General features: G+C 44.6%; 1 protein-coding gene across 3 annotated transcripts in view; it reads left to right on the top strand.

Moving 5' to 3' along the window:
- PITPNM3 (PITPNM family member 3) overlaps positions 1–26136 on the top strand; it is a 196123-nt gene that overhangs the window by 47583 nt on the left and 122404 nt on the right. For all 3 annotated transcript variants that reach the window (XM_038759618.1, XM_038759619.1, XM_038759617.1), the window contains exon 3: positions 24918–25025. In XM_038759618.1, coding sequence (XP_038615546.1) covers positions 24918–25025 — 108 coding nt within the window. The remainder of the gene's footprint in view (positions 1–24917; positions 25026–26136) is intronic.

Genomic DNA, 26136 nt, shown 5'->3' with positions numbered 1-26136 from the left:
TTTTCCAAACCACGTGATGTTTTTCTTTTTTTCCCTGTCAACATTTTTGTCTGCATTCATTTATTTGGGGAGCTCTGGAGTTTTTCACTCTTGTGAATCACACCGCAGTCTGGTCGCTTGGTTCCGTCAGCTCATGCCCCATTCTGTTTGGTAGATGATTGAGAGAGGAGTGCGGGGGTGGTGTGAGAACAGCTGCCTTTGGGGGAAAATGTGGTTTGGAGGTGGCTGGATTCTGTCCTCAACTGTCCCAGTCCTCGCTTTACTCACTGGTGACAATCTATAATGATGTTATTTATTCATTAAGGGAGGATGGAGTGCTGAGTATTCTGATAAACCCTTGGGTAGATCAGGAGAATCAAGATGGGGTCCTGTCATCTCCTGGACTCAAACTCTCATCAGTGGTGGTATTTTTTGAGTGCTTGCTGTGTGCAGAGCACTGAACTAAGCACTTGGGAGAGCTCACCTCCTTCATGAGGCCTTCCCAGACTGAGCCCCTCTTTTTCTCTGCACTGTGCTAAGCACTGGGGTAGATACAAGGTAATCAGGTTCTCCCATGTGGGGCTCACAGTCTTCATCGCCATTTTACAGATGAAGTAACTGAGGCACAGAGAAGATGTGACTTGCCCAAGGTCACATAGTATATGTGTGTGTGTGTGTGTGTATACATATGATTTATGTATAGTGAACATAGTGAACATTTTATATATGTATGTATGTATATGGCTGAATTATAGTCAGTGGATTATATTAACTTTTTGGAGAAATAACAATAGCTTTTTGGAGAAATGTTAGCTTTTTTTCTGGTGAAAAATCACCTCCTCTCTGGCTTCTTGATTGGGTCTTCTCCATAAAGTGGACTCTATGGATCACACATTTAGAAGGTAAACACAAATGACCATTCCCCAGGAAATGCATCTTTCGGTGGAGCACTGAAAGAACACCTCCAAGTCTAAGAAGATTCATTTTTAACCTGTGCTGTAGTTCAAAATAGTTCTCACAATCCTTCGTCATTCTGCTTGTGCCTGTGTTATTTTGGAGTACAATACATCAAGGTAAATGAGCCCAGGAAGTCTTTTATTTTTTCCTGTTAATGTTGCTTTTCTTTTTCCTCCAGGAAAAGAAATGCAGAAAGCCCAGTCTCTTGATATTTCAGGGAAAAAATGTATTAAATAAATTTTAAAGTGTTTTCCATTCATCAATCCCCTTCTCTCTTAGTTCAGAGTGAATAGCAGCTATTTCTAGATTAGCTGGGTTATTCCAAGCCAAAACAGTGTCTTTCATCCAATGCTGGTTTTAGTACCTGAGCTGAATCTCTCCATAGCAACTAAAACGCGTTGCGATAATAGCACTTTCAATATTTTGATGCTTAAAAGACTTTTTATTTGAAATATTTTTGCAGTTCATCAGAACTCAGTGAGGTTGGTTTACGCATTAGTCGTTTATTAATTTAGGGGATGTGATGAATGATGCTTTTGCATCATTGGGAATCTATAAAGAAGTAACATTCTGCTTCATTCATTGGAAATGCTCACCCAGTTATGACAAAATCAATACAGGACCATGTCACTAAAAGAAACAGCATGGCATAGTGGAAAAACCATGGACCTGGGTTCTAATTTTGCCTCCTCCACTTGCCTGCTGTCTGACTTTAGGCAAGTCATTTCATTTATCTTTGCCTCAGTTTCCTCAACTGCAAAATGAGGATTCAATGCCTGTTTTCCCTGCTGTTTAAACTGTGATCCCCAAATGGGGCAGGGACTGTGTCCAACCAGATTAACTTGTATCTACCTCCACACTTAAGTCAGTGCTTGACACAGCGTAAGCGCTTAAAAAATATCATTTTTTTTTTTTTAAAAAGAGTTTGGCTTTTGGTCCTGAGTGACTTGTTTGTTATTCAGAATGGGAGTGGTTTGGGTGGATCTCATAAGCGCTTATTATGAGATCTTAAAGGTGTCCAGGAGACCCATCATTATATGTCAGATATGAAGGGAAGTTGTTTCATTTTTTTAAAATCATATTTTTTAAGTGCTTACTATGTGCCAGGCATTGTTCTAAGCACTGAGGTAGAGTCAGCGCTTAGTGTAGAGCCTGGAACATCGTAAGCGCTTAACAAATACCAGTGTTATTAAGGTAATCAGGTTGGACACAGTCCACGTCCCACATGAATGTCACAGTCTTAATCTCCATTTTACAGATGAGGTAACTAAAGGCACTGAGAAGTTAAGTGACTGGCCCCAGGTCCCATTCTGATGGGAGAGGCTGACTTAAAAGTCTCTCCAAGATAGTAGTAGACTATTGAGCCCTCACTAGATGCCCTGCACTGTACTAAGCCCTTTGAAAGTACCAAAGAAGCAGCTAACACATTCCCTGACAGCAGGGAGCTTCCAATCTAACGGGAGAGGCAGACACAAAATTCTTTCCGGATCAAAGTAAATATTCGAATGTTCAACTGACGAAATATATTTGCAGAAGTGCTGAGACCGTACTTGAGACTTGCGCTTAGTTTTGTACCCTTTTTTTTTAAAAAAAGGGTACTTGTTAAGTGCTTGCTATGCATCAAACACTGTTCTAAGTGCTGGGATAGACAAATCAGGTTGGACACAATCTCTATCCCACATGAGGCTCACAGTTTAAACCCATTTTACAGATGAGGACACCTCCCACCCCCTTAGTCTGCGAGCACCATGTGGGACAGGAACTGAGTCCATCCTGATTATCTTGTTTTGATCCCAGCTATTAATAATGTTTATTATTTTGTTATTAAGTGCCGTTGAGTTGTTTTTGATTCATTACGACTCCATGGATATACTTTCTCTGGAACGTCCTGTCCTCTGCCATAATCCACAACATTTCTAACGGTTCTTCCGTTATCATTGTTATGGTCTCTATCCATCTAGCTGCCAGTCTGCCTCTTCCACATTTTCCCTGGACTTTTCCTAGCATTAGTGTCTTCTCCAGAACTTAATAGAGTGCTTCCTGCTTCCACATAATAATTATGGTATTTGTTAAGCGCTTACTATATGCCAAGCACTGTTCACATAGTAAGCACTTAACACATACCACAGTTATAATAATTACCATTATTATTATTGTTGTCGGTTAACAAGAAGCACCATGGCCTATTGGAAAGAACATGGGCCTGGGAGTCAGAGACCTGGGTTCTAATCCCACTTTGGCCATTTGTCTGCTGTGTGACCTTGAGCAAGTCACTTAATCTCTCCATGCCTGTTATCTTATCTGGGAAATGGAGATTTGATACCCATTCTCCCTTCTCCCTCTAGACTGTAAGCTCATTGTGGGGAAGGAATGTGGTCTGTTTATTATATCATAGTCCCACAAGCCCTCAATACAGCGCTTTGCACACAGTAAGCGCTCAACAAATATGATCAGACAGACTGCTTACTTAAACTCCAAGCCCCAAGAAGGACCTGATGATCTTGTACCCACCCTGGCATTTAGTACAGCATTTGGTATATAGTAAGCACTCAACAAATATCATGATTATGATTATTATTATCCTTAACATTAGAGGGGAGGACTTTGCCTTTCAGATGAGAACTTAGAGGCAGATTCCTCCTTCGTGGATGAGAGGGGCATGGGGCTTGGGATATCACCCTAGACAGTAAAGTAATTGTGGGCAGGGAACGTGTCCGTTTATTGTTCTATCGTACTCTCCCAAGTGCTTAGTACAGTGTTCTGCATGTAGTAAGCACTCAATTAAAATTCAACTGAATGAATAACAGGAAGATGCTCGGGAGACTGGTTTTCAGCCACTGGCCATCGCCGAGTCTTCTGCCTCTACGGACTGTTTCAGTGGCGAGTCTGCGTTTATCGAATCTGGGAGTGCATGGTGATGAAAGGGGCTGCCTGCTGTGTAAGTTATCACGGTTATTATTAAATAGGCTTAAACCAAGCTGAGCTGAAAGGCGGACAGAAAGCCTTCGATCGGCAGCTCGCCGTTTTCGTCCGGGTCTCATTGTTCCTGGCATCAAAAGGCAGGGCGCCCACCCCCTGCGCTTCATGCAGGTAATAATCAGATAACTTCTATGATCTCGTAATTGCTATTCCGACACGCCATTCGTTCAAAGTTTGGTTTCGTTCTTTGTACCGGTCTGATTTTAGCCCTGTGGGCTAAAAGTCCTGTGGCAAGGAGATTGGATTTTTTAAAAAAAGTCCTGTTTAGGTGGCTCGCTTTGAAAATTCTGGGTAGAGTTTGGGGTGGAGGGAAAGGGGAGACCCGGCTGTTAGTCCCAGTACAGCCTCTGGCCTGCTGGTTAACCTCAGGTGAGTCACCTAACCTCTCTGGGCCTCAGTTCCAGCATCTGTAAAATGGGGACAAGGTACCTGTTGGTGTCCTCTGTCCCCTGGTTTATCCATCTGGGAATGGTCTTCAGTCCACTGGTAAATCCTTCTGGGAATCTCACCAGCGTCTTCTGTCTCCTGTTTCCGCTGTCTCCTGATCGACTGAGGTTTTGCCACCTTGCCAGAGGGTTCTGCTCCAGCGTGTCGGTAGATATTCCTGGCACTCACCGTGTTTCGTTTTCCCAGTCCAGCAAGCCATACGGCAACTGTTCGGGTATCATGCTGACTTCCATTCTTCATCTTCCTGCCGGGTCCCACCGGAGGAAGTGTTGTTGCGAACATTGCCTCAGGGCAGACCAGCCCTGTCTCAAGGTTCACTCGAAGTATTGTGTTCAGTCAGTGGTATTTATTGAGCGATTACTGCGTGCAAAGCACACTACTAAGTACTTGGGAGAGTACAGTACAACAATATAACAGAAACATTGCCTGCTCACAAGGCATTTAAGTCCAGGCCAGTCCAGGTTTGGTGGCTAGGGGAAGTGGCATGGTGGATATAATCTGGGCATGGGAGTCAGAGGGACCTGGGTTCTAATCCCAACTCTGCCATTGGTTTGCTGGGTGACCTTGGGCAAGTCACTTCTCTAGGCCTCAGTTACTTCATCTGTAAATGGGGATTAAGACTGTGAAGCCCTATGTGGAACAGGGACTGTGTCCAACCTGATGATCTTATAACTACCCCAACACTTAATACAGTGCCAGGCACATTGTAAGTCCTAATACCACAATTAGAACTTTGATCTTGTCTATCTTGCCGCCGACCTCTTGCCCACATCCTGCCTCTGGCCTTGAATGCCCTCCCTCTTCAAATCTTCCAGACGATCACTCTCCCCACCTTCAAAACCTTTTCAAAAGTACACCTCCTCCAAGAGGCCTTCCCTGACTAAGCCCTCATTTCCTCTTCTCCCACTCACTTCGACATCATCCTTGCATTTGGATTTGCTCCCATTATTCACCATCCCGCTCAGCCCCTCAGCACTTATATATATCTGTAATTTATGTATATTAATGTCTGTCTCCCTCTCTAGACTATAAGCTCATTTAGGGGAGGGAACATGCCTACCAACTCTGTTATATCGAATTCTCCCAAGCGCTTATGCACATGTGTAAACACGTTTGATGTGTGCTCTGCACACATTAAACACTCAATAAATATGATTGATGGTATGGTAATGGTTTTAAGAGGAAAGAGAACGAGTAAAGCCAATAGTGGGATGTTCCTATTGAACAATTAATCAATTCTATACCCTTAAGCCAGCATCAGTTCTAGGCTGTGAGCTCATTGTGGGTAGGAATGTGTCTGTTTATTGTTTTATTGTACTCTCCCAAGCACTTAGTACAGTGCTTTCCACACAATAAATATGATTGATTGAATGAATCAAAATTAACAAGGCCCTTAGTACTGTGTAGATCTGAAGGTGGGTATCCTCTTCTCTGGGCCCAGCCGAATCTTATATCGGTGTCTCCAGCTGCTGAAATGAACGCCGGAATCTCAGTTACCCAACTAATTTTGCCCCATTTTCCCATCCCAATCCAGGGACCTGGTGCAGATATTCTCAGAGCAAAAGCTGGGATTGTGGAAAAGTGTAGATGATCCCGGGAGAGTCTTGAAAGAGAACAATTTGAGCTTTCCATTGTTCTCTTTCCATCCGGTCTGGATTCTCTTATGCTGCGAGTGCTTTCTCTTCCTTTTCAAGCGGTTGCACCTGAGCGGATATTTGGCCCTGTTTCTGTCTGAGTCCCTGTGGCTTTGTATTTTAATAGTAGAGGATTATGTGTAATTGGATTAACATTTAGTGCATCAGTGAAAGTTCCAGGAGTTGCCACTGAGGCCAACAACATGAATTGCAAATAGTTTCCTGTCCACCGTTTTATCCCTCTGGGGACAATTCTCTGTCCACTGGTTAATTATATGGGGAGAATTCCCTGCCCACTGTTTTATCCTTCTGGGACCAGTCCTCTGCCCTCACTGGTTTATCCCTCCAAGGATAACTTTCTGACCACTGTTTTAATAATAATAATGATAATAATAATGATGATGGCATTTATTAAGCACTTACTACGTGCAAAGCACTGTTCTAAGTGCTGGGGAGGTTACAAGGTGATCAGGTTGTTTCACAGGGGGCTCGCAGTCTTAATCCCCATTTTACAGATGAGGTAACTGAGGCACAGAGAAGTTAAGTGACTTTCCCAAAGTCACACAGCTGACAGTTGGCAGAGCTAGGGTTTGAACCCATGACCTCTGACTCCAAAGCCCATGCTTTTTCCACTGAGCCATGCTGCTTCTCTTTTTATCCTTCTGGGAAAGGTCCTGGTTTATCTCTTTGGAAAAAGTCCTCTCCCCACTGGTTTATACCTCCCATAAGAGTCCTCTGCCTGCTGGTTTATTCCTCCGGGAACAATTCTCTGCCCACTGGTTTATTTCTCTGGGGAGAATTCTCTGCCCACTGGTTTACTTCTCTGGGGAGAATTCTCTGCCCACTGGTTTACTTCTCTGGGGAGAATTCTCTGCCCACTGGTTTATTTCTCTGGGGAGAATTCTCTTCCCACTGGTTTACTTCTCTGGGGAGAATTCTCTGCCCACTGGTTTACTTCTCTGGGGACCATTCTCTGCCCACTGTTTTATTCCTCCGGGGAGAATTCCCTGTGCACTGTTTTATCCTTCTGGGAAGAGTCCTCTGCTCCCACTGGTTTATCCCTCCAAGGATAATTTTCTGACCCCTGTTTTATCCTTCTGGGAAGAGTCCTCTGCCCCCACTGGTTTATCTCTCCAAGGATAATTTTCTGACCACTGTTTTATCCTTCTGGGGAGAGTCCTCTGCCCACTGGTTTATTTCTTCAGAAAGAGTCCCCTCCCCACTGGTTTATCCCTCCTGGAAGAGTCCTCTGCCTTCTGGTTTATCCCTCCTGGGAGAATTCTCTTCCCACTGGTTTATCCGTCCCACCTGGGTAGAGGGGTATTCCTGTTAGCCTGCCCATCCAAAAATACTCTTCCAACTATAGTAAAAACACTATCATTTGGAAAGCCTGTTACTGAGTCAGGACTGGGCCCCCAGATACTGCCAATAATTGTTAGTCAATCCTATTTATTGAGTGCTTACTGTATAATAATAATAATAATAATAATAATAATGTTGGTATTTGTTAAGCACTTACTATGTGCCAAACACTGTTCTAAGCACTGGGGTAGATATAAGGTTGTCCCACATGGGGCTCACAGTCTTAATCCCCATTTTACAGATGAGATAACTGAGGCACAGAGAAGTGAAGTGACTTGCCTAAAGTCACTCAGCTGACAAGTGGTGGAGCTGGGATTTGAACCCACGACCTCTAACTCTCAAGCCCATGCTCTTTTCACTAAGCTACGCCATTTCTCCTTACTAAGTGCTTGGGAAAGTACAATATAACAATATAACACACCCTGCCCACAACAAGCTTACAGTCTAGAGGGGGAGACTGGCAGACAATATAAATACAACTCTCTCCTACTTAGACTGTGAGCCTCATGTGGGATAGGGACTGATTATCTCATATCTACCCCATGTTAGTACAGTGCTAGGAACCTAGTAAGTACTTGACAAGTACCATAATTATGATTTAATTATGTATGGGGCCTGTTTTCTCATCTGAAATAGGGGTATTCACTATCTCTTCTCCTTCTTAATTAGACTGTGAGCCCCATGTGGGGAAAGGGGTGTGTCCTTTCTGTGGCTATCACATCTACCCTACCGCTTAATGCCACAGTTACAATTATTATCAGTATTAATAAGGCTAAGTGACTTTTATAAAGACTTTATTTCAATGCTGCAGAGCCCACAGGCAAGTCAGAGCTTCCTTCAGCTCTCAGGTCTTTTTCAATCCATAGTTGGCTTCCTCACTGAGTGTATTGATTGTAGAGAGAATCGATGTCTTCTGCTTTAGATCCAGAGATTGGATTGGATTCGTGGATCTAATCAACAGTGTTTCAATAGGCTTGATTTACTGTAAATGATAAAGTTTGGCATAGAGTAATCTCTGAACCTCATCTGGGAGAAGTGAAATGGTCATTTAGCAGTCTCTCTCCACTCCAAAACCCTCATGTGTAAATTGGGTACCCACACTTCTCTTCCTCACTCCAAAATAAAACCACTGGATCATAGCTTTTCCCATCTTCAAAACCCTTCTAAAATCCCAACTCCTCCCAAATCCCTAATTTATTAGAATGCCTGTCTCCTCCATTAGACTGTAAACTCCTTGAGTCCAGAGATCGTGTCTACCAATTCTATTGAATTGTACTTGCCCAAGGCATAGTACAGTGCTCCACAGACAGTAAGCACTCAATAAATAATTGTGATTGATCGAAACTTTCCCCGAGTAAATCTCAACAACCTAGTCTTGTCCCTCCTGCCACTTTTAGCACCAATGCATTTTATCACTAGTTGTGGCACTGAGGTATGTTGCATACTTTTATGTGGCTTTCCATTTGTCGATACCATTATTTCCTCTGCTGTTTCATCCTGTTTTGTCTGTGTCCTTCCTCCCCATCACACTACAAGGAAATCCTTTTTGTCTCTCCATCTCCCCCCATGAGATGTGTGCTCTCTGAGAGTAGAGGACTTTTGTCTTGCTCCTGTCATCCTCTCCCAAATGTTTAGTATGTTGCTTCACAATCAATGGGATTTATTGAGCACTTTCTAAGTGCTTGGGAAAGTACAGTAAAACAGAGTTGGTTGACATGTTCCCTGACCAGAATAAGCTTAGAGCTTCGGTTGGGGGGGATACAGATATTAATATAAATAAATACATTTTGATTATGCACATAAGTGCTGTGGGGCTGAAGGTGGAGTGAATGCCAAGTGCCCAAAGATAGAGATTCATTCATTAATTCAATCATATTTATTGAGTACGTGCTTATTATGTGTAAAGCACTGTACTAGGTTCTTGGAAGAGTGCAATATAATAATAATAATGGCATTTGTTAAGTGTTTACTATGTGCCAAGCACTGTTCTAAGTGCTGGGGTAGATACAGGGTAATCAGGTTGTCCCATTTGGGGCTCACACTTTTAATCCCCATTTTACAGATGAGGTAACTGAGGCATAGAGAAATGAAGTGACTTGCCCAAGGTCACATGGCAGACAAGTGGTGGAGCTGGGACTAGAACCCAGGTCCTCTAACTGAGTTGGCAGACATGTTTCCTGCCCACAATGAGCTTACCGTCTAGAGGGGGAGACAGACATTAATAGAAATAAATAAATTACAGATATGGATATAAGTACTGTGGTGGTGAGGGAGGGGTGAATATAGGGAGCAAAACCAAGGTCAGGGTGATGCAGAGAGGAGTACAAGCAGAGGAAATGAGGATTTAATCAAGGAAGGCCTCTTGGAGGAGATGTGCCTTCAATAAGGTTTTAAAGGTGGGGAGAGTGATTGTCTGTTGCCTATGAAGAGGGAGGATGTTCCGGGCCAGAGGCAGGATGTGAGTGAGGTCAGAGGAGAGATAAGCGAGATTGAGGTTCAGTGAGTAGGTTGGCATTAGAAGAGCCAAGTGCACCAGTTGGATTGTAGGAGATAAGCGAGGTGAGAGGGGGCAAGGTGATTGATTGGTGGCCGGTTAGGAAATGAACTAATTGTAATAAATTTCCTCTCATGGGAATCAATTCCACCTTGACCTCTGATCTGTCTCTGTCTCTTTAGTCACCAGTAATTGCCTTTTGGGATCTCCAAGCTTTGGGAAGAAGTTATTTTAGGCATTTGTCTCTAAGTAGATCTTTACTTGTGCTCTGCTACTTTTCTTGTGTACAGTGCTCTGCACACAGTAAGTGCTCAATAAATATGATTGATTGATTTACTTTGTCTCCTTCCTAGCTGTTCTCCCATTCCCATTTTAAATATTTTACATCTCAAGCACAGAAAGATGTTCCCTCTAAATTTACATGTTTACTTAACAACAATGGTTCTCTCAATTTGGTTAGCAATTAAAAAAATAGCTTTGGTACTGTCGTATACAAATAATTGTCTACATCTGTCTCCCAGTTCATTCTATGTTCAATTCCGGTTGCTTATTAAAAACCTATTAACACATAAGGTAACAACTTAGTCACAATGAAATGTGCATCGTGATGGTGACATTTAATTAAGAGTCTTCAAGAAATAGTTATAGTGAAGTCAGTCTTGCAAGGATTCAGTAATTCACTAGGTATACAGCATCATCATCAGTAATATTGAGTACGTATTGTGTGCAGAGTTCCCTACTAAGCACTCAGAAAGCACAATAGAGTTAGTATATAAGAGGAGTTTACTATCTAGGTGGGGGAAGGCAGATGCTAAAATAATTCACAGATAGGAGGAAGAAGGAGGAGGGATATCTAGATGATTTAGTACTTGTAATGGGGCATGGATACGTACTTGAGAATACATATTGAGAATACAACAGATGCGTAGGTCAGCAACAAAATGCTGAAGTGGCAGTGTGGAAGGGTGGCTATAATATAGGAAGACAGGAAACTTACAGAGAAGACCTCAAGGAGGAGATGCGATTCGGCCCACCTTCAAAGCCCTTCTAGAGTCGGTCCATTGGGAGAGAGTTCCCGGCCGAGATATAGGCTGTGAGCCAGAGGTTGGTGATGGGCTAGACGAGAATGAGGCCCAGTGCCTAAGTTAGCTTGAAAGGAATAAAGAGGGTGAGCTGGGGTGCGGTGGGAGAAGAGAGTGGGTAATTAGGGTCTGAACACAGTAAGCCCTTAAATGCAGTTACTACTAGGAGGGAGAGAATTGATGAAATGGGTCTTCCAGCTCTACTGTGTTTGTACTCTCCCTCGTGCTTGGTGCAGTGCTTTGCACAAAGTAGGCACTCAGTGAATGCTTGGTACATAGAAAGTGTTTAGCAAATACCACAGCTATTATGATAATAAATTACAGTAGAATTAGTGGACCACTGCCTTTGAGGAGTTTACAGTCTGCTGACCAGTGGGTCCAAGTTTCATTACGGTAGAAGCTCTCCATCTTGGTGGTTTCAGATGGGGCTGCTGCTACAAAAAATACAATTTAGATGGGGGCATGTGTGGGTGGGTGGTGGGGAGAGAGGGAGGGTGCAGTGGGCATTGGGGTTAGGAGGAGTCACTCATCAGCTCGATCCACAAGCTAAAATCCACCTTTGAGAGGGAAGGGGATTCCAGGGGCCTGCCAGTTACTGATGGAGGAGTCCAGACTAGAAAATACAGATCACGTAACTCCTAGACTGAGGAGACATTTGACTTTTCAATGAGGGAAATAAAGTGTTAGAACGACAGCATCATTTCGGTCTGAAACACAAAGTTCACCTGCGGCTCTCTGCCAATGTGATGACCTTCTCCTGCCTTCCGATCAGTGACAGCTATCTTGGTTCACAGAAGCTCAAGTTACTCTTTGACCTTGAAAACCTTCAGGCTCCAAGGATTTTTCCCAATTAGGCAGTGTTAATAGCTGCACCCGGGACCCAGCTCTAGAGAACCAAGCTTCTGTCTGGAAATGAATCCAAGAAGTAGAACTTCTCCTAACCTGTGTGGTGGAATTCCTTCTCGGTCATCAGTCAGGTGGACTTTATTAAAGTGTCTACCAAAGGCTAGGCACCATACTAAGCTCTTGGGAGAGTACGACAGGAATAAGGCATACATTCTTTGCCCTCAAGGACCTGACATTCTAACAGAATCCCCTTAATTGTCAAATGCTGAATTGTAGAGACTGGATCCAAGCTATGACAGCTTGTTGTTTTGTATGGTATTTGTAAGGAGCTTACTATGTGTCAAACACCATTCTAAGCACTGGAGTAGGTACAAGTTAATTAGGTTGGACACAGTCCCTGTCCCACATGGGGCTCACAGGCTCAGTAGGAGGGAAAAATGGGCTAACCACTGCCCAGTCTAGGAATGGAATGGATATTCATTCATTCATTCATTCAATCATATTTATTGAGCGCTTACTGTGTGCAGAGCACTGTACTAAGAGCTTAGGAAGTACAAGTTGGTAACATATAGACACAGTCCCTACCCAACAGCGGGCTAACAGTCTAGAAGGGGGAGACAGACAACAAAACAAAGCATATTAACGAAATAAAATAAATAGATAATAAATAAATAGATAAATAAAATAAATATGTACAAATAAAATAGAGTAATAAATACGTACAAACATATATACATATATACAGGTGCTGTGGGGAGGGAAAGGAGGCAAGGTTGGGGGGATGGGAGGGGGAGGAGGGGGAGAGGAAGGAGGGGGCTCAGTCTGGGAAGGCCTCCTGGAGGAGGTGAGCTCTCAGTAGGGCTTTGAAGGGAGGAAGAGAGCCAGCTTGGCGGATAGGCGGAGGGAGGGCATTCCAGGCCAGGGGGATGACGTGAGCTGGGGGTCGACGGCGGGACAGGCGAGAACGAGGCACAGTGAGGGGATTAGTGGCAGAGGAGTGGAGGGTGAGGGCTGGTTATGCCTTCAGCTTGACTCTCCCTCCCATAGTCGAGACTGTAGAGTACTGGAAACTCTCCAGTTGTGACCCTGAGAGGTTCTTAAAAATATTACTATTATTATTGTTACGATTATTATCATCAGTGCTATTTCGCGAGCCCTGCAGCAGGCGGTATCTACTTCAGGGCCTCGGTGTTGGCCCGTTCCTCTGATTCCCAGCTGGCTTAACCAGAGAGACCACTGCTCCCTCTTCTGTTCACTCTGTTATTGGAGGTTTTTGATCCGTTTCAGTCCCGGCCAATGTGAAGGTGCTATCACTCCCTGGAGAGAATTGAGTCCCAGGAATGTCAGTGACAGAGAATGGACTGACTCTGAAGAGTGCAAGTGCTTGGGTTGCAAGTATTATGAGTTCACTACCCCAGTTCCAAGAGAGCTCATCAATGCTCCTTCTCGAGAGATTTGGAGAATAATAATACTAATAATTGTGGTATTTGTTAAGCACTTACAAGATGCCAGGAACTGTTCTACGCACTAGGGAAGATTCAAGATAATCTAGTTGGACACAGTCCCTGTCCCCTGTAAGACTCACAGTCTTCATTCCCTTTTACAGATGAGGCAACTGAGGCACTAGAAGTGAAGTGACTTGCCCAAGATCACACAGCAGACAAGTGGCAGAGCCAGGGTTAGAACCCATGATCTCTGACTCCCAAAGTCTTGTCAGAGAGCTCAGAGAGAGTTCGGCTCGCATAGTAAGCGTTTAACAAGTACCATTATTATTATTATTATTATTAATCTCCCTCACCCACACAGTGCCCTTTGGGGTGAGTACTTCTGCTGTCTTGTACCCATCAAACAGCCCACTTTGAGGGAACTGGCTTTTGGGTAAGGGGCTCCGGCCGTGGGCCACCCAAGAGCAAAGCCTCATGGGACCCGTTGCGCTCCACTCTCCCATTCAGGGCGGGAGGGCCGGCCAAGCCCCTGCCATGGGGTGGGGGTGTCAGAGCCCAAGGGGCCCTGCCCAGAGCAAGATCAGTCCTTGCCGTAGTAATTCATTTGATTTAACAGATTTGTTTTCCTCTCATCTTTCCCCAGCACTTCAATAAAAATGGCAAGCGGACATAAATATGCATCAGGGAGACAAGCCCATGATAATTGCAAAAATGGAAATATTTGCAGAGAATTGGGGACACGGAAAATCCCCTGCTTATGTTCCCAGCCCAGCTAGACAATGCACATTTTGTTGCAGGTGGTGACGCACAGTGTGTGTGCACTGTCCAGAAAGTGAGGGAGAAAGCTTTTAGGCAGGAGAGCAATCAATGTGGGGAATGGGGGTGGGGGGAAAAGGGGAGAATGTGGGCATCTCCCATCGGCTCATCCCTTCTGTAGAGTGTGAGCTTCCTGTGGTCTCAGACTGGATAGGATCTGACTGTATCTACTCCAGTGCTTAGCACTGTCCTTTGGCCCAGTAATAATAATCATGGTACTTGCTGAGCACTTACTATGTGTCAATAATAATAACTGTGCTATTTGTTAAGCACTCACTATGTCCCAGGCACTGTACTAAGTACTGGGGTGGATACAAGCAAATCAGCTCACTTTCTTAATCCCCATTTTAAAGATGAGGTAACTGAGGCCCAGATAAGTGAAGTGACTTGCCCAAGGTCACACACAGAAGACAAATGATGAAGCTGGGATTAGAACCCAGGTTCTTATGACTCCCAGGCCCATGCTGTATTCACTAGGCCATTCCCTCTCCCTCCTGAAATGCACGTATGCCCAGCCTATTTCTGTCTTGAATAATGAATTTCAGAACAGCAAATAAGTCAAAGGAAAGTGGTGGATTGAGCCCCCTTTCTCTCCTGAGCCACGGTGAGCATCCCATTCCTTTTACATTCGTGTTTGTCTTCCAAGTCTCCCCTTCCGGCCGTGCCAACCTGAACTCGTTAGGGCAGCTGATTCCTTTTGATCAAGGCCACACTGGTCTACACCTACTGGTTAAAACAGTCCGTGGTATTTAGTGAGTGCTTATTATGGGTACAGCACTGTACTAAGTGCTTGGGAGAGTAAAAGGCAACAGAGTTAGCAGGCATGTTCCCTTCTCATAACAATATCCTTGACTTCTTCCTGCTCCCAGTATTTGAAAGTCATCTGTTTGTGTGTCTCCCCCATGGTCACTCTGTCTTACCTCCTTTTTTTTTATTGATATTTAAGTGCTTACTATGTACCAGGCACTATACTAAGCACTGAGGTGGATACAAGCAAATCGGGTTGGACACTGTCCCCGTTCCATGTGGGGCTCACAGACTCAATCTCCATTTTACAGATAAGGTAACTGAGGCACAGAGAAGTAAAGTGACTTGCCCAAGGTCACACAGCAGACAAGTGACAGAGCCAGGATTAGAACCCATGACCTTCTGACTCCCAGGCCTGTGCTCTATCCACTACACCATGCTGCTTCCTTACCTCCTTCAGGGCAACCTCCTTCTGGAAAACTCTCTTAAGAACCCAGTTCAGTGCTCTCTGCAAACAGTAGGTGTTCAGTAAATACCATTGATGGATGGACTGATTGATTGCAATAAAGTAACTTTTAGAAGGCTTGATTCTAACCTTTTAAAATGAGATTTTCTGTATGGCGGACTATCAGAATGATGAACGGATTTGACCAGTTGGCAGTAATAATAAGCCTCCATTATGACACACTCCCAGAGGGCTAGCTGGATCTGTTCATTGTTCTGAAAGTTCTTGAAACTGAAAATTCCCCTTTGAAGAAGTTAGACTAAAGCTTTCAAGGGACCTCTTGAATGCCAACTAGGCTGTTGGTCGCTTACACATTTTTGTTTCAGCTTTTTTACTGTTTCCTTCCTTGTGTCAACTGTGATTTTTCCTTATTCCCATCACCCCACCCTAGATACGATTTTCATTTATTGTCTTCATTATTAGAAAGGAATTGTTTCTTCAGATCTGCCACAGATGCTTTTCCTCCTCCCATGTCTAGCAGTCGGCATCCTGATTGTGCTGGGGAATTGCAGGTTTCATCTCCTGGAGCCAAAACAGCACCTTCAAAGCTTTGTTTCCTCACCCTTCTCCACTTTCTAAGACACAGGTCACGGAGCCTGCACCAGGCTCTCTCAACCCCCAGTTTTCATCTCAGAGCCAAAGCATCACATGGCACATTTTTGATGAAGCCCATCCAAACGGAGAGCATTTTTCCAGAGGGACCACTGGCCCTCCAGAGCAGCAGTTCTTCCCTGCCCCAGAGTCTTTGTGAATGTGAGTGTCACTCCGTATACCTGGCTCTCTGGGACAGGAACTGGAAAGGAGGGGACTGTGCCTTGAAAATATAAATACAGGACGGAAATGTATCCAGTGCCCTATCCGGTGCACAGGCCAGCTCCAAAAGCCAAATTGTCCAGTATCAAATTAGCCCCCTTGTAGGGAGATTCTTTCTCCCCTCCTAATTCTCTCCTAGATCCCCTCCAATCTGGCCTCTGCCTCCTTCACTCCACAACAGAAACAGCCCTCTCTAAGGTAACCAATGACTATCTTCTCTCCAAATCTGATGGCCTCCACACCATCCTGATCCGTCTAGACCTCTCAGCCGCCTTTGACACTGTAGACCACCACCTTTTCCTTGAAACTTTATCCAACTTTGGATTTACTGACACTTTCCTCTTAGTTCTCCTTTGCTTCTTCTCAGTCTCTTTGGCTGGCTCCTCCTCTGCCTCCCACCCTCTGACAGTAGGGGTCCCTCAAGGCTCAGTTCTAGATCCCCTCCTACTCTCCTATAACACCCATTCCCTTGGAGAACTCATTCGCTCCCAAGGCTTCAATTACCGTCTCTAGGCAGGTGATTCCCAAATCTACATCTCCAGCCCTGACCTCTCTTCTTCCCTGCAGACTTGCATTTCCTTCTGCCTTTCAAGACTTTTCAACTTGGATGTCCTGTCACCACCTCGGATTAAACATGTCCCAAACTGAATTCCTTATCTTCCCACCCAAACCCTGCGCTCTCCCTGTCTCTCCCACCATTGTAGAGCACAACACTCTCCTCCCTATCTCACAAGCCCCTAATCTTAGCATTGTTCTCTACTGATCTCTCTCCTCCCTCCCACCTATTCAATCTGTCACCAAATCCTGTCCCTTCTACCTTTACAATATTGGTAAAATCCTCCCTTTCCTCTCCATCCAAAGTGCTGCCATTCTGATCCAAGCACTTATTCTATCTTGTCGTGACAACTGTATCTGCCTCAATGACCTTTCAGCCTCCTTTTTCTCCCCACTCCAAGCCATACTTCATCCTCGAGAAGCAGCATGGCATAGTGGATAAAGCATGGGCCTGGGAGGCAGAAAGTCATGGGTCCTAATCCCAATTCCTCCAATTGTCTGCTGGGCCTCAGTTACCTCATCTGTAAAATGGAGATTGAGACTGTGAGCCCCATGAGGGACTGGTACTGTGTCCAACCTGATTTGCTTGTACCCACCCCAGAGCTTAGTACAGTGCCTGGCACATAGCAAATGCTTAACAAATACCATAATTATTATTATTCACTCTGCTGCATGGATCATTTTTCAGCAAAAACTTTCAGTCCATGATTCTCCACTCCTCAAGAGCCTCCAATGACTGCCCATCCACCTCTGCATCAAACAGAAACTCCTTACCATCAGGCTTAAATCACTGATTCAGATTGCCTTCGCCTAACTCACCTCACTAATCTCCGACTAAAACCGAGCCCACACACTCCGCTTCTCTAGTGCTAGTTTACTCACTGTTCCCTATTTCATGTATCTTGCTGCCAACCCCTTTCCCACATCTTTCCCCTATCCTGGAACTCCCTCCCCCTCCATATATGACAGACCCCCCTCTTTCTTCACCTCCAAAGCATTATTAAGGTCACACCTCTTCCAAGAAGCCTTCCCCTGTTAAGCTCCCTTTCTCTTCTGCATCATCTATGTGTTTGGATCTGTGACCTCAGGACCCTGGCTATTCACCCCACCCCAACTGCATAGCATTTCTGCACATATCTTTAAATCATATATTATAAACTATTCAGATTAATGTCTGTCCTTTTCCCCCTAGACCGTAAGCTTGTTACGGGCAGGGAACGTGGCTGTTATTTTTTTGTTGTATTGTTTTCTCCCAAGCACTTGGTACTATTCTCTGCACATAATAAGCACTCAATAAATACTATTGATTGATTGATTCAGTGGCTGAGTCAGAGCAGGGCAAATGTATATTTTAGAAGAGGGAGTTTGGCTGGGTCCATTTTCAAAGCAAACCTGCATGCTCTGTAGGTCAAAAGAAACTGCTGGTGTCAGCCAGTAGTAAGCCTTGAGACTCCGGAGGTGATAAAATGGTAGCTCTGGGGAGTTCTGGCACTTTGGTATCCTCCTTCTCCCTAAAGAGAACACTGGAATCAGCCTGTCTACCCGTCTACCTCTAGACCGTAAGCTTCTTGTGGGCAGGAATCATGTCTACCAACTTTATTGTATTATACTCTCCTGAGTGCTTTTTTTCCCCATGGTATGTTAAGTGCTTCCTATGTGTAAAGCACTGTAATAAGCACTGGGGTAGATGCAAGCTAATCAGGTTGGACACAGTCCATGTCCCACATGGGGCTCACTGTCTTAATCCCAATTTTACAGATGAAGTAACTGAGGCACAGAGGAAGTGACTTGCCCAAGGTCACACAGCAGATAACTGGTGGGGCCGGGATTAGAACCCAGGTCCTCCCAACTCCCATGCCTGTGCTCTATCCACTAGACCTTGCTGCTTCTCAGTACAGTACGTTGTGCCGTGCTCTGTATACAATAAGTGCTCAATATTCATTCATTCAACTGTATTTATTGAGTGTGTACTGTGTGCAAAGCACTGTACAAAGTGCTTGGGAGAGAACAATATAACAATAAACAGACACGTTCCCTGCCTGCCCAGAATGAGTTTACAGTCTAGAGGATGAGCTCTAAGTCTAGAGGGGAAAAACACAGTCAGGCTTTGGTTGACAGGCTGCATTCCCATTCTCCCTCCTGCCATCCTTCCCACCCCCCAAGACCTATCACTTTATATGGCTGACCACCTGGGAATCTCTAAGACAATAAAAGCACCATCACTTAGATAATCCATCCTTGAGACAAAGCAGGAGGACAAGGAAAGATGTTTTATTTACACACTGCATTGAGAGGGCTTCAGCCTATTGTTGGGGCCTAAAAGAAATTGTATTCACACAAAAATCTTGCTTCTCCCGCAGAGGGGTAAAAAGAAAACCATTCCCAGCTCAGTAGCAGATGACAGAGTGAATAGGAGCAGATAAGAAATTGCATACACGGGAATAAGAGCAGATAACGGAGAGTTCGTTGTGGGCCGGGAATGTCTGTTATATTGTTGTGTTGTACTCTTCCGAGGGCTTAGTACAGTGCTCTGCAAACAGTAAGTACTCAATCAATATGATTAATCGATTGTTTGCATTCCAGGCAGCTGGACAATCAGATGGACTCTTTACTCTGGACAATGAGGCATTTTTACTGGAGAAAAACAATCTGGATTTAAAGATGTCAAATGCATAAAGAGTGATATAAACCGAGGGAGGGGGAGACCATTGGATATGAGGCTGAAGATACATCTACCATTCTACCATACCCCCTCTAGACTGTAAGCTCACTGTGGGCAGGGAATGTGTCTGCTATATTGTCGTATTTTACTCTCCCAAGCGCTTACTACAGTACTCTGCACAATACATAAGATTGACTGATTGACTAAAAGCCATATGATTTTGGCAAAAGGACATTTATTTTGCCCTGAGCCTAGACAATTGGCTCAACGTCAGTCAATAATACTAATTGTGGTATTTGTTTAGTGCTTACTATGTGCCAGGCACTGTACAGGGGATATGTACGTTAATTAGTGTGGGATACAGCATGTAAATTGGGAGGTGCAGAAATACCTCAGGGGGTTGTGGCATGCCAGTTAGCATGTCTGCATCCCCTCAAATAATATGTTTGGCACATTTTGTCCAAGAATGTATCAAATCCCTTTTGAATTCAGAGATGTTTTGTGCTAGTACAGCTTCTTGGTGGAAGCAATTCCGCATCTCACCTACTAGGAGAGGTCACTGGGGTGGATACAAGCAAATCGGGTCAAACAAAGTCCCTGTCTCACATGGGGCTCACAGTTTCAATTCCCATTTTACAGATGAGGTAATTGAGGACCAAAGAAGTGAACCGACTTGCCCAAGGTCACACAGCAGACAAGTGGCAGAGCCGAGATAAAGGACGCATGACCTTCCGACTTCCAGGTCCCTGCTCTATCCACTACGTTGTGCTGCTGCTTCTCCGCCAACTGGTCCACCAGTTTCTAAACTACCTGACTGTTGACTTCACCACGAGAATGGGACCTGGAGTCTGGCCCTCAAACGTTATCAAACATTGAATTTAAGCACTAGGTTAGGAATTATCACTGAAGCGGCTCTAGATGTGTTTTCAGACTGGAGTGGGGCTGTCAATCCCAGAGTCTCAGATGATGAATTTTCTCCATCGAAGAGCCGGGGCTAACCCTGCCTTCAGGGATGCCGGTACAGATTAGCGATAACTTAAACATAATCCACTGCTTAATCATGGCGAGAAATGCTTCCCTCTGAGGGTTGCTTCTGACACCTGGAGCTGGCCGTGGCAATTTCCTTTAAACGCCATTTAAAAATAGCACCATACGTGAGTGTCGACATAGCAGTGAGTTTGTGAAGCAAGTGAACTGGGATTTGCTCCTGCTCTTTTTTATTCTTTTGGGTAAATATTGCTTTGTAGGCAGCCTTGAATTAATGTTAAGACTCGCATTCAGTTGGCAGTGATGTTTGCCTGATGTAGAATGGGCACAGACCTTTCTTAAATCCAGACGTTCAGACTGTCCCCATCATCTCCTGCCATTCAGAACCTTGGATCTCAAGGACTTTGGAGCTGTGTTGGTTTTTAGGGATACTCTTTCTTAATGTCCTGACACCTCCATTCCCTTAGGAGAAGCATTGTAGGGCTGAAATCATCATAATAAATAATGATTGTCATATTTGTTTACTGTGTGCCTGGCACTATACTAAGCATTGGGGTGGATATAATAATAATGATAATAATAATAATAATAATAATAATAATGGCATTTAAGCGCTTACTATGTGCAAAGCACTGTTCTATAAACACTGTGATATGAGAAGCACTTAGTACAGTGCTCTGACACAGTCAGTGCTCAATAAATATGATTGAGTGTATATAAAATAATCAGGTTGGACACAGTCAATTTCCCATGTGGGGCTCACAGACTTAATCCCCATTTTCCAGATGAGAAGCGTAGCATAGCGTGGGCCTGGGAGTCAGAAGAACCTGGGTTCTAATCCCACTTTGCCACTTGTCTGCTGTGTGACTTTGAGCAAGTTACTTCACTTCTCTGTGCCTCAGTTACCTCATCTGGAAAATGGGGATTAAGACTGTGAGCCTTAATAACATTGATCAATCGTATTTATTGAGCACCTACCATGTACGGAGCCCTGTACTAAACCCTCTAGTGATCCTCTGGGTCAATAGAGTTAGTAGACATGATACATGCTCTCAAGGAGTTTACAGTCTTGCAGGGGATATAGTCACTCAAATGATGTGATATGAGGAAGAAAGGGGATATGTATGTTAATTAGTGTGTGATACAGCATGTAAATTGAGAGGTGCAGAAATGCCTCAGGGCATTGTGGTATACCATTTACCATGTCTGCATCCCCTCAAATTATATGTTTGGCACATTTTGTCCAAGAATGTATCAAATCTCTCTTGAACTCAGAGATATTTTGTGCCAGCACAGCTTCTTGGGGGAAGGCCACCTACTGGGAGAAGCCACACTTCTTTCTGTGTGTTAGGAGTATCCACCTTTCAAGATTGAGTCCCCTTTTCCCAGAGGGGTGGGATTCGGTGATGAACATTTTTGTGTTTGCCCTGCTCTGTGCCAACTCAGACTGCAGATGAATTTTTGGACACCTCCCTCGCAGAATGCCAGCTGGAAGCAGTCCCGTGAAGAAGCCAGAAAAATATCTCTCTCCCCAAACTTTTCCCTTCCCTCCATGATTTTACTAGCATCCCCAGCAGAGTCAGGGTTGAGAGGATTAGGGTTAGGGTCAGCTCTCTTTCCCCCCTCTCCAGTCTCACTCTCCCACGACTCAATCAGTGATGTTTACAGAGTGCTTACCGTGTGCAGGGCACTGTACTAAGTGCTTTGGAGAGTCTAATACAATAGAGGTGGTAGAAATGATCCCTGCCCACAAGGAGATTACAGCCTATACACTGAGCTACCCTAACACCAACCATACTCTTATCTCCCTCGCCATCGACCTTTTGCTCGTATCCTCTGACTTGCCTGGAATTCCTTCTTTATATTCAACAGACCTTCACTCTCCCCATCTTCCAAGTTCTACTAAAATCATACTGCACTCCAGGAAGCCTTCGCTGATGAACGCTTCATCTCTCCGCCCTAATTTGTCCATTTTTTTAATGATATTTGTTAAGCCCTCCTGCATGCCAGGCAATGTACTAAGCACTGAGGTAGATACAAGATAATCAGGTAACTGCTTAACAAGAACCAAAATGACAATAATAATAACATTAATACTGTTATTATCATTAACTAGGGGTTTCAATTATCCACTTTCTCTCTGGTTCCAGTTGCTGTATGCATGGGAAGCAGCATGGCATAGTGGATAGAGCACAGATCTGGGAGTTAGAAGGTCATAAATTCTAATCCAGGCTCTGCTACGTGTCTGCTGTGTGGCCTTGGGCAAGTCGTTTCACTTCTCTGTGGCTCAGTTACCTCATCTGTAAAATGGGGATTGAGACTGTGAGCCCCACATGGGATAGGGACTGTGTTGGGTTGGACCAATTTGTCCAACCCAATTTGTATCTACCCCAGTGCTTAGCACAGTGCCTGACTCTTAGTAATAATAATAATGATGGTATTTGTTAAGTGCTCACTATGTGTAAAGCACTGTTCTAAGTGCTGGGGAGGTTACAAGGTGATCAGGTTGTCCCACAGGGGGCTCACAGTTTTAATCCCCATTTTACACATGAGGTAACTGAGGCACAGAGAAGTTAAGTGACTTGCCCAAAGTCACACAGCTGACAGCTGGCAGAGCTGGGATTTGAACCCATGACCTCTGATTCCAAAGCCTGGGCTCTTTCCACTAAGTGCTTAACAAATGCCACAATTATTATTATTATTATTATTATTATTATTATTATTATTAGCTATAACTCTATGCCTGCCCCTTTTCTAGGGTACTGTTTGATGCCTTTTCATGACAATTTACCATCAACCTTAGTCAGAGGGGACACCCATTTGGGGCCCCGTGGGGGAGTGAAAGGATATTTCTGTCATTCAACCCCCTTTCCTTCCTCCCAGGGCTGCATTCTTCACGCAGCAAAAATTACATAAGAGAGAAAGTCGGAAGTTAAATTTAGGAAGTTGAATAACTGGGAAAGCTAAGAAAGCCTTCAGGAAAATGATGCCAGAGAATAGATCACTTCTGAGTAGGTTGTGATTTTTTTGGATTAATTTTCATTGCTTCCATACAGACTGTCTTCTCCCAAGCATCATTTTGTTTTTCCTTTATAGATATCTTTCTAGCTTTTGTCCCTTCTTCTCTTGCCAGTGACAAAGGGGTTGGGGAGCATAGGCTCCCACTCAGAGCTTAACCCTTGTGTCTTCTGTGGAACTGCTCAGAGAGCAGAGCCAGTTATTTATTCAATCATATTTATTGAGCACTTACTGTGCATGGAGCACTGTACTAGGTACTTGGGAAAGTGCAATAGAAAAATAGACACATTCCCTGCCCACAGTGAGCTTACAGTCTAGAGGGGGGGAAGCAGTCATCAATACAAATAAATAAATTACAGATATGGACATAAGGGCCAGGGGGTTGGGAGGGAGGAAGAAGAAAGAGAGCAAGTCAGGATGATGCAAGAGGGAGTGGGAGAAAAGGAAAAGAGGGGCTTAGTCTGGGAAGGCCTCTTGGAGGAGATGTACCCTCAATAAGGCACAAACCCTGCCCTCAAGGAGGTTACAGTATAGTGGGGGAGACAGACATTAATGCGAATTATAGATAGGGGAAAGGGCAGAGTATAAGGATGTGGATACTAGCGCTGTGGGGTGCTGTGAGTCTAAGACTGAGAAATTTGGATGGGTTTAGAACCCAGCGGAGGCTTACCTGGATCTGGGCACTCCTGAAGCAATTTAGGGGGAATCTTTTAGCCAGGATTTAGGGCTGATTAGTAATAACAATAATGATAATGATGATGATCATATCTGTTAAGCATTTATTATGTACCAGACACTGTACTAAACGCAGGGGTAGATAGAAGCTAATCAGGCGGGACATAGTCCCTGACCACATGGGACTCTCGGTCTTAATCCCTATTTTGCAGGTGCGGTAACTGAGGCCCAGAGAAGTAAAGTAGTAATAATAATAATAATGATATTTGTTAGCCACTTACTATGTGCAGAGCACTGGGGTAGATACACGGTAATCAGGTTGGACACAGTCCCTATCCCACATGAGGCTCACAGCCTTAATCCCCATTTTACAGAAGAGGTAACTGAGACCCAGATAAGTGAATTGACTCGCTCAAGGTCACACAGTAGACAAGTGGAGGAGCAGGGATTAGAACCTCTGATTCCCAAGTCCGTGCTCTTGCCACTAGGCCATAAGTGAATGATGCCCCCTGCTTTGGTCTACTGTTAGCTCCCTTCTTGGCATCAACTTGGGTGTAAACAGGGGAGAGAGCAAGACAACCTTGTTTTCCTGACTGACAGGACCTGGCTATTTCCTAGCTGGGAGAGGGAGAAGACCCCAACTGATGAGGGCTATGGGAAATTGAGGGCCAGGACAGAAGTCGGTCTCTGACATCATCAGCTGGTCTTCTGTGAGCATCTCCATGGAAGGTGAGGGGAGGGGCGGGAAGCCAATCCAGGCTTCTGAGATCCCCTCCTGGGAGAGCACGGTTTGTTGGCGTTCTGTTTTCCCTCCCTCCCTCCCTCCTTCATGGCAGATGCCTGGACTCCGGATCTGGTCTGCGGCCCCATGACCACTCCACCGTTCATCCCTGTCCTCTCTTCTCCCTTTACAGAGGAGGTGGCAGAAGGGAAGAGTGCGATCCTCATTGGGATGAGTCAGTGGAACTCAAATGACCTGGTGGAGCAGATCGAGACAATAGGGAAGCTGGAAGAGAATCAAGGTAATGCCGCCCGGTCCTTCCCTGAGCCGCTGCCCTGCCCAGCCAGCCGTCCCATGCCAACTTGTGATCCTGACAGAACTCTGGGTAGATTCCAGCACCTCAGTCATGCCGGGTTATAATCCTGGGAGGCAGGAATGCAGAGGCCTTTTCTCTCTTATCCTGCAGCCCAGACTCGTCACTCCTTCAGTCTGGGCCTGGATTTCCCACTCCTTTCTTATCCATTCTAGAATCCCCCATTGAAAGACTTGATACAATAATAATAATAATGGTATTTCTTTAACACTTACTATGTTCCAACACTTTTTAAAATGATATTTTATGGTATTTCTTAAGGGCTTTCTATGTACCAGGTGCTGTACTAAGCATTGGTGTAAGCACAAGCTAATCAGGTTGGACAAAGTACATGTCCCGCAAGGGGCTCAGAGTCTAAATCCTCATTTTATAGATGAGGTAACTGAAGCACACAGAAGTGACTTGCCTCAGATCACATGGCAGACAAGTGGCGGAACTGAGATTAGAACCCAGGTCCTTCTGACTCCCAGGCCCCTGCTCTATACACTTGACAACACTACTTCTCTTTGGGAATGAATGTTCCAAATGCAGCCCAGACTGCTGGTCATTTCTCCTCAGCTTTCCTGTTTTGGCAGCCAATTCTCAAACAGCTTCCGGCCAGTTATCCGGGGGGGAATTATCCAGGCTGCTTTGTGCTTGGCTTCCCCTCCCTTCAGTGTTCTCCTGTATGTCACTTTACGGTTAGCTGATCCAAATGTCAGATTGAGGAGGGGCAAAGTAAGGAGGCAGAACTCACTGCAGTCCAGTTGATTTATTAGGAGCAATTCAGGTGAAAGACTTCAGGGGGTGAAAAGAACTTTTTTGGGTATCTGGGCATTCCTTTTCTTCTTGCTCTGTAGCAGGAAAATAGAGTCTCCTGTGCTTTTCCAGATCATTCTGGATTTTTAAATCCCGGATCAGATTTGGTGGGAGAAAATCCTTGTCCTTTGGCTGGATCCCATGGTCATCATCAGTATTTCCATGCGCATCGTTTTCACAGAGCACTGCTCTAGGTGCTTGAAAATGTACTCTAAAAGCCACATACCCTGCCCCTGGGGGT

Source organism: Tachyglossus aculeatus, chromosome 17, assembly GCF_015852505.1.
Source record: "Tachyglossus aculeatus isolate mTacAcu1 chromosome 17, mTacAcu1.pri, whole genome shotgun sequence".
Lineage (NCBI taxonomy): Eukaryota > Metazoa > Chordata > Mammalia > Monotremata > Tachyglossidae > Tachyglossus > Tachyglossus aculeatus.
The sequence above is the reverse complement of the archived record's forward strand: the minus strand, read 5'-3'. Positions and strand labels throughout refer to the sequence as shown.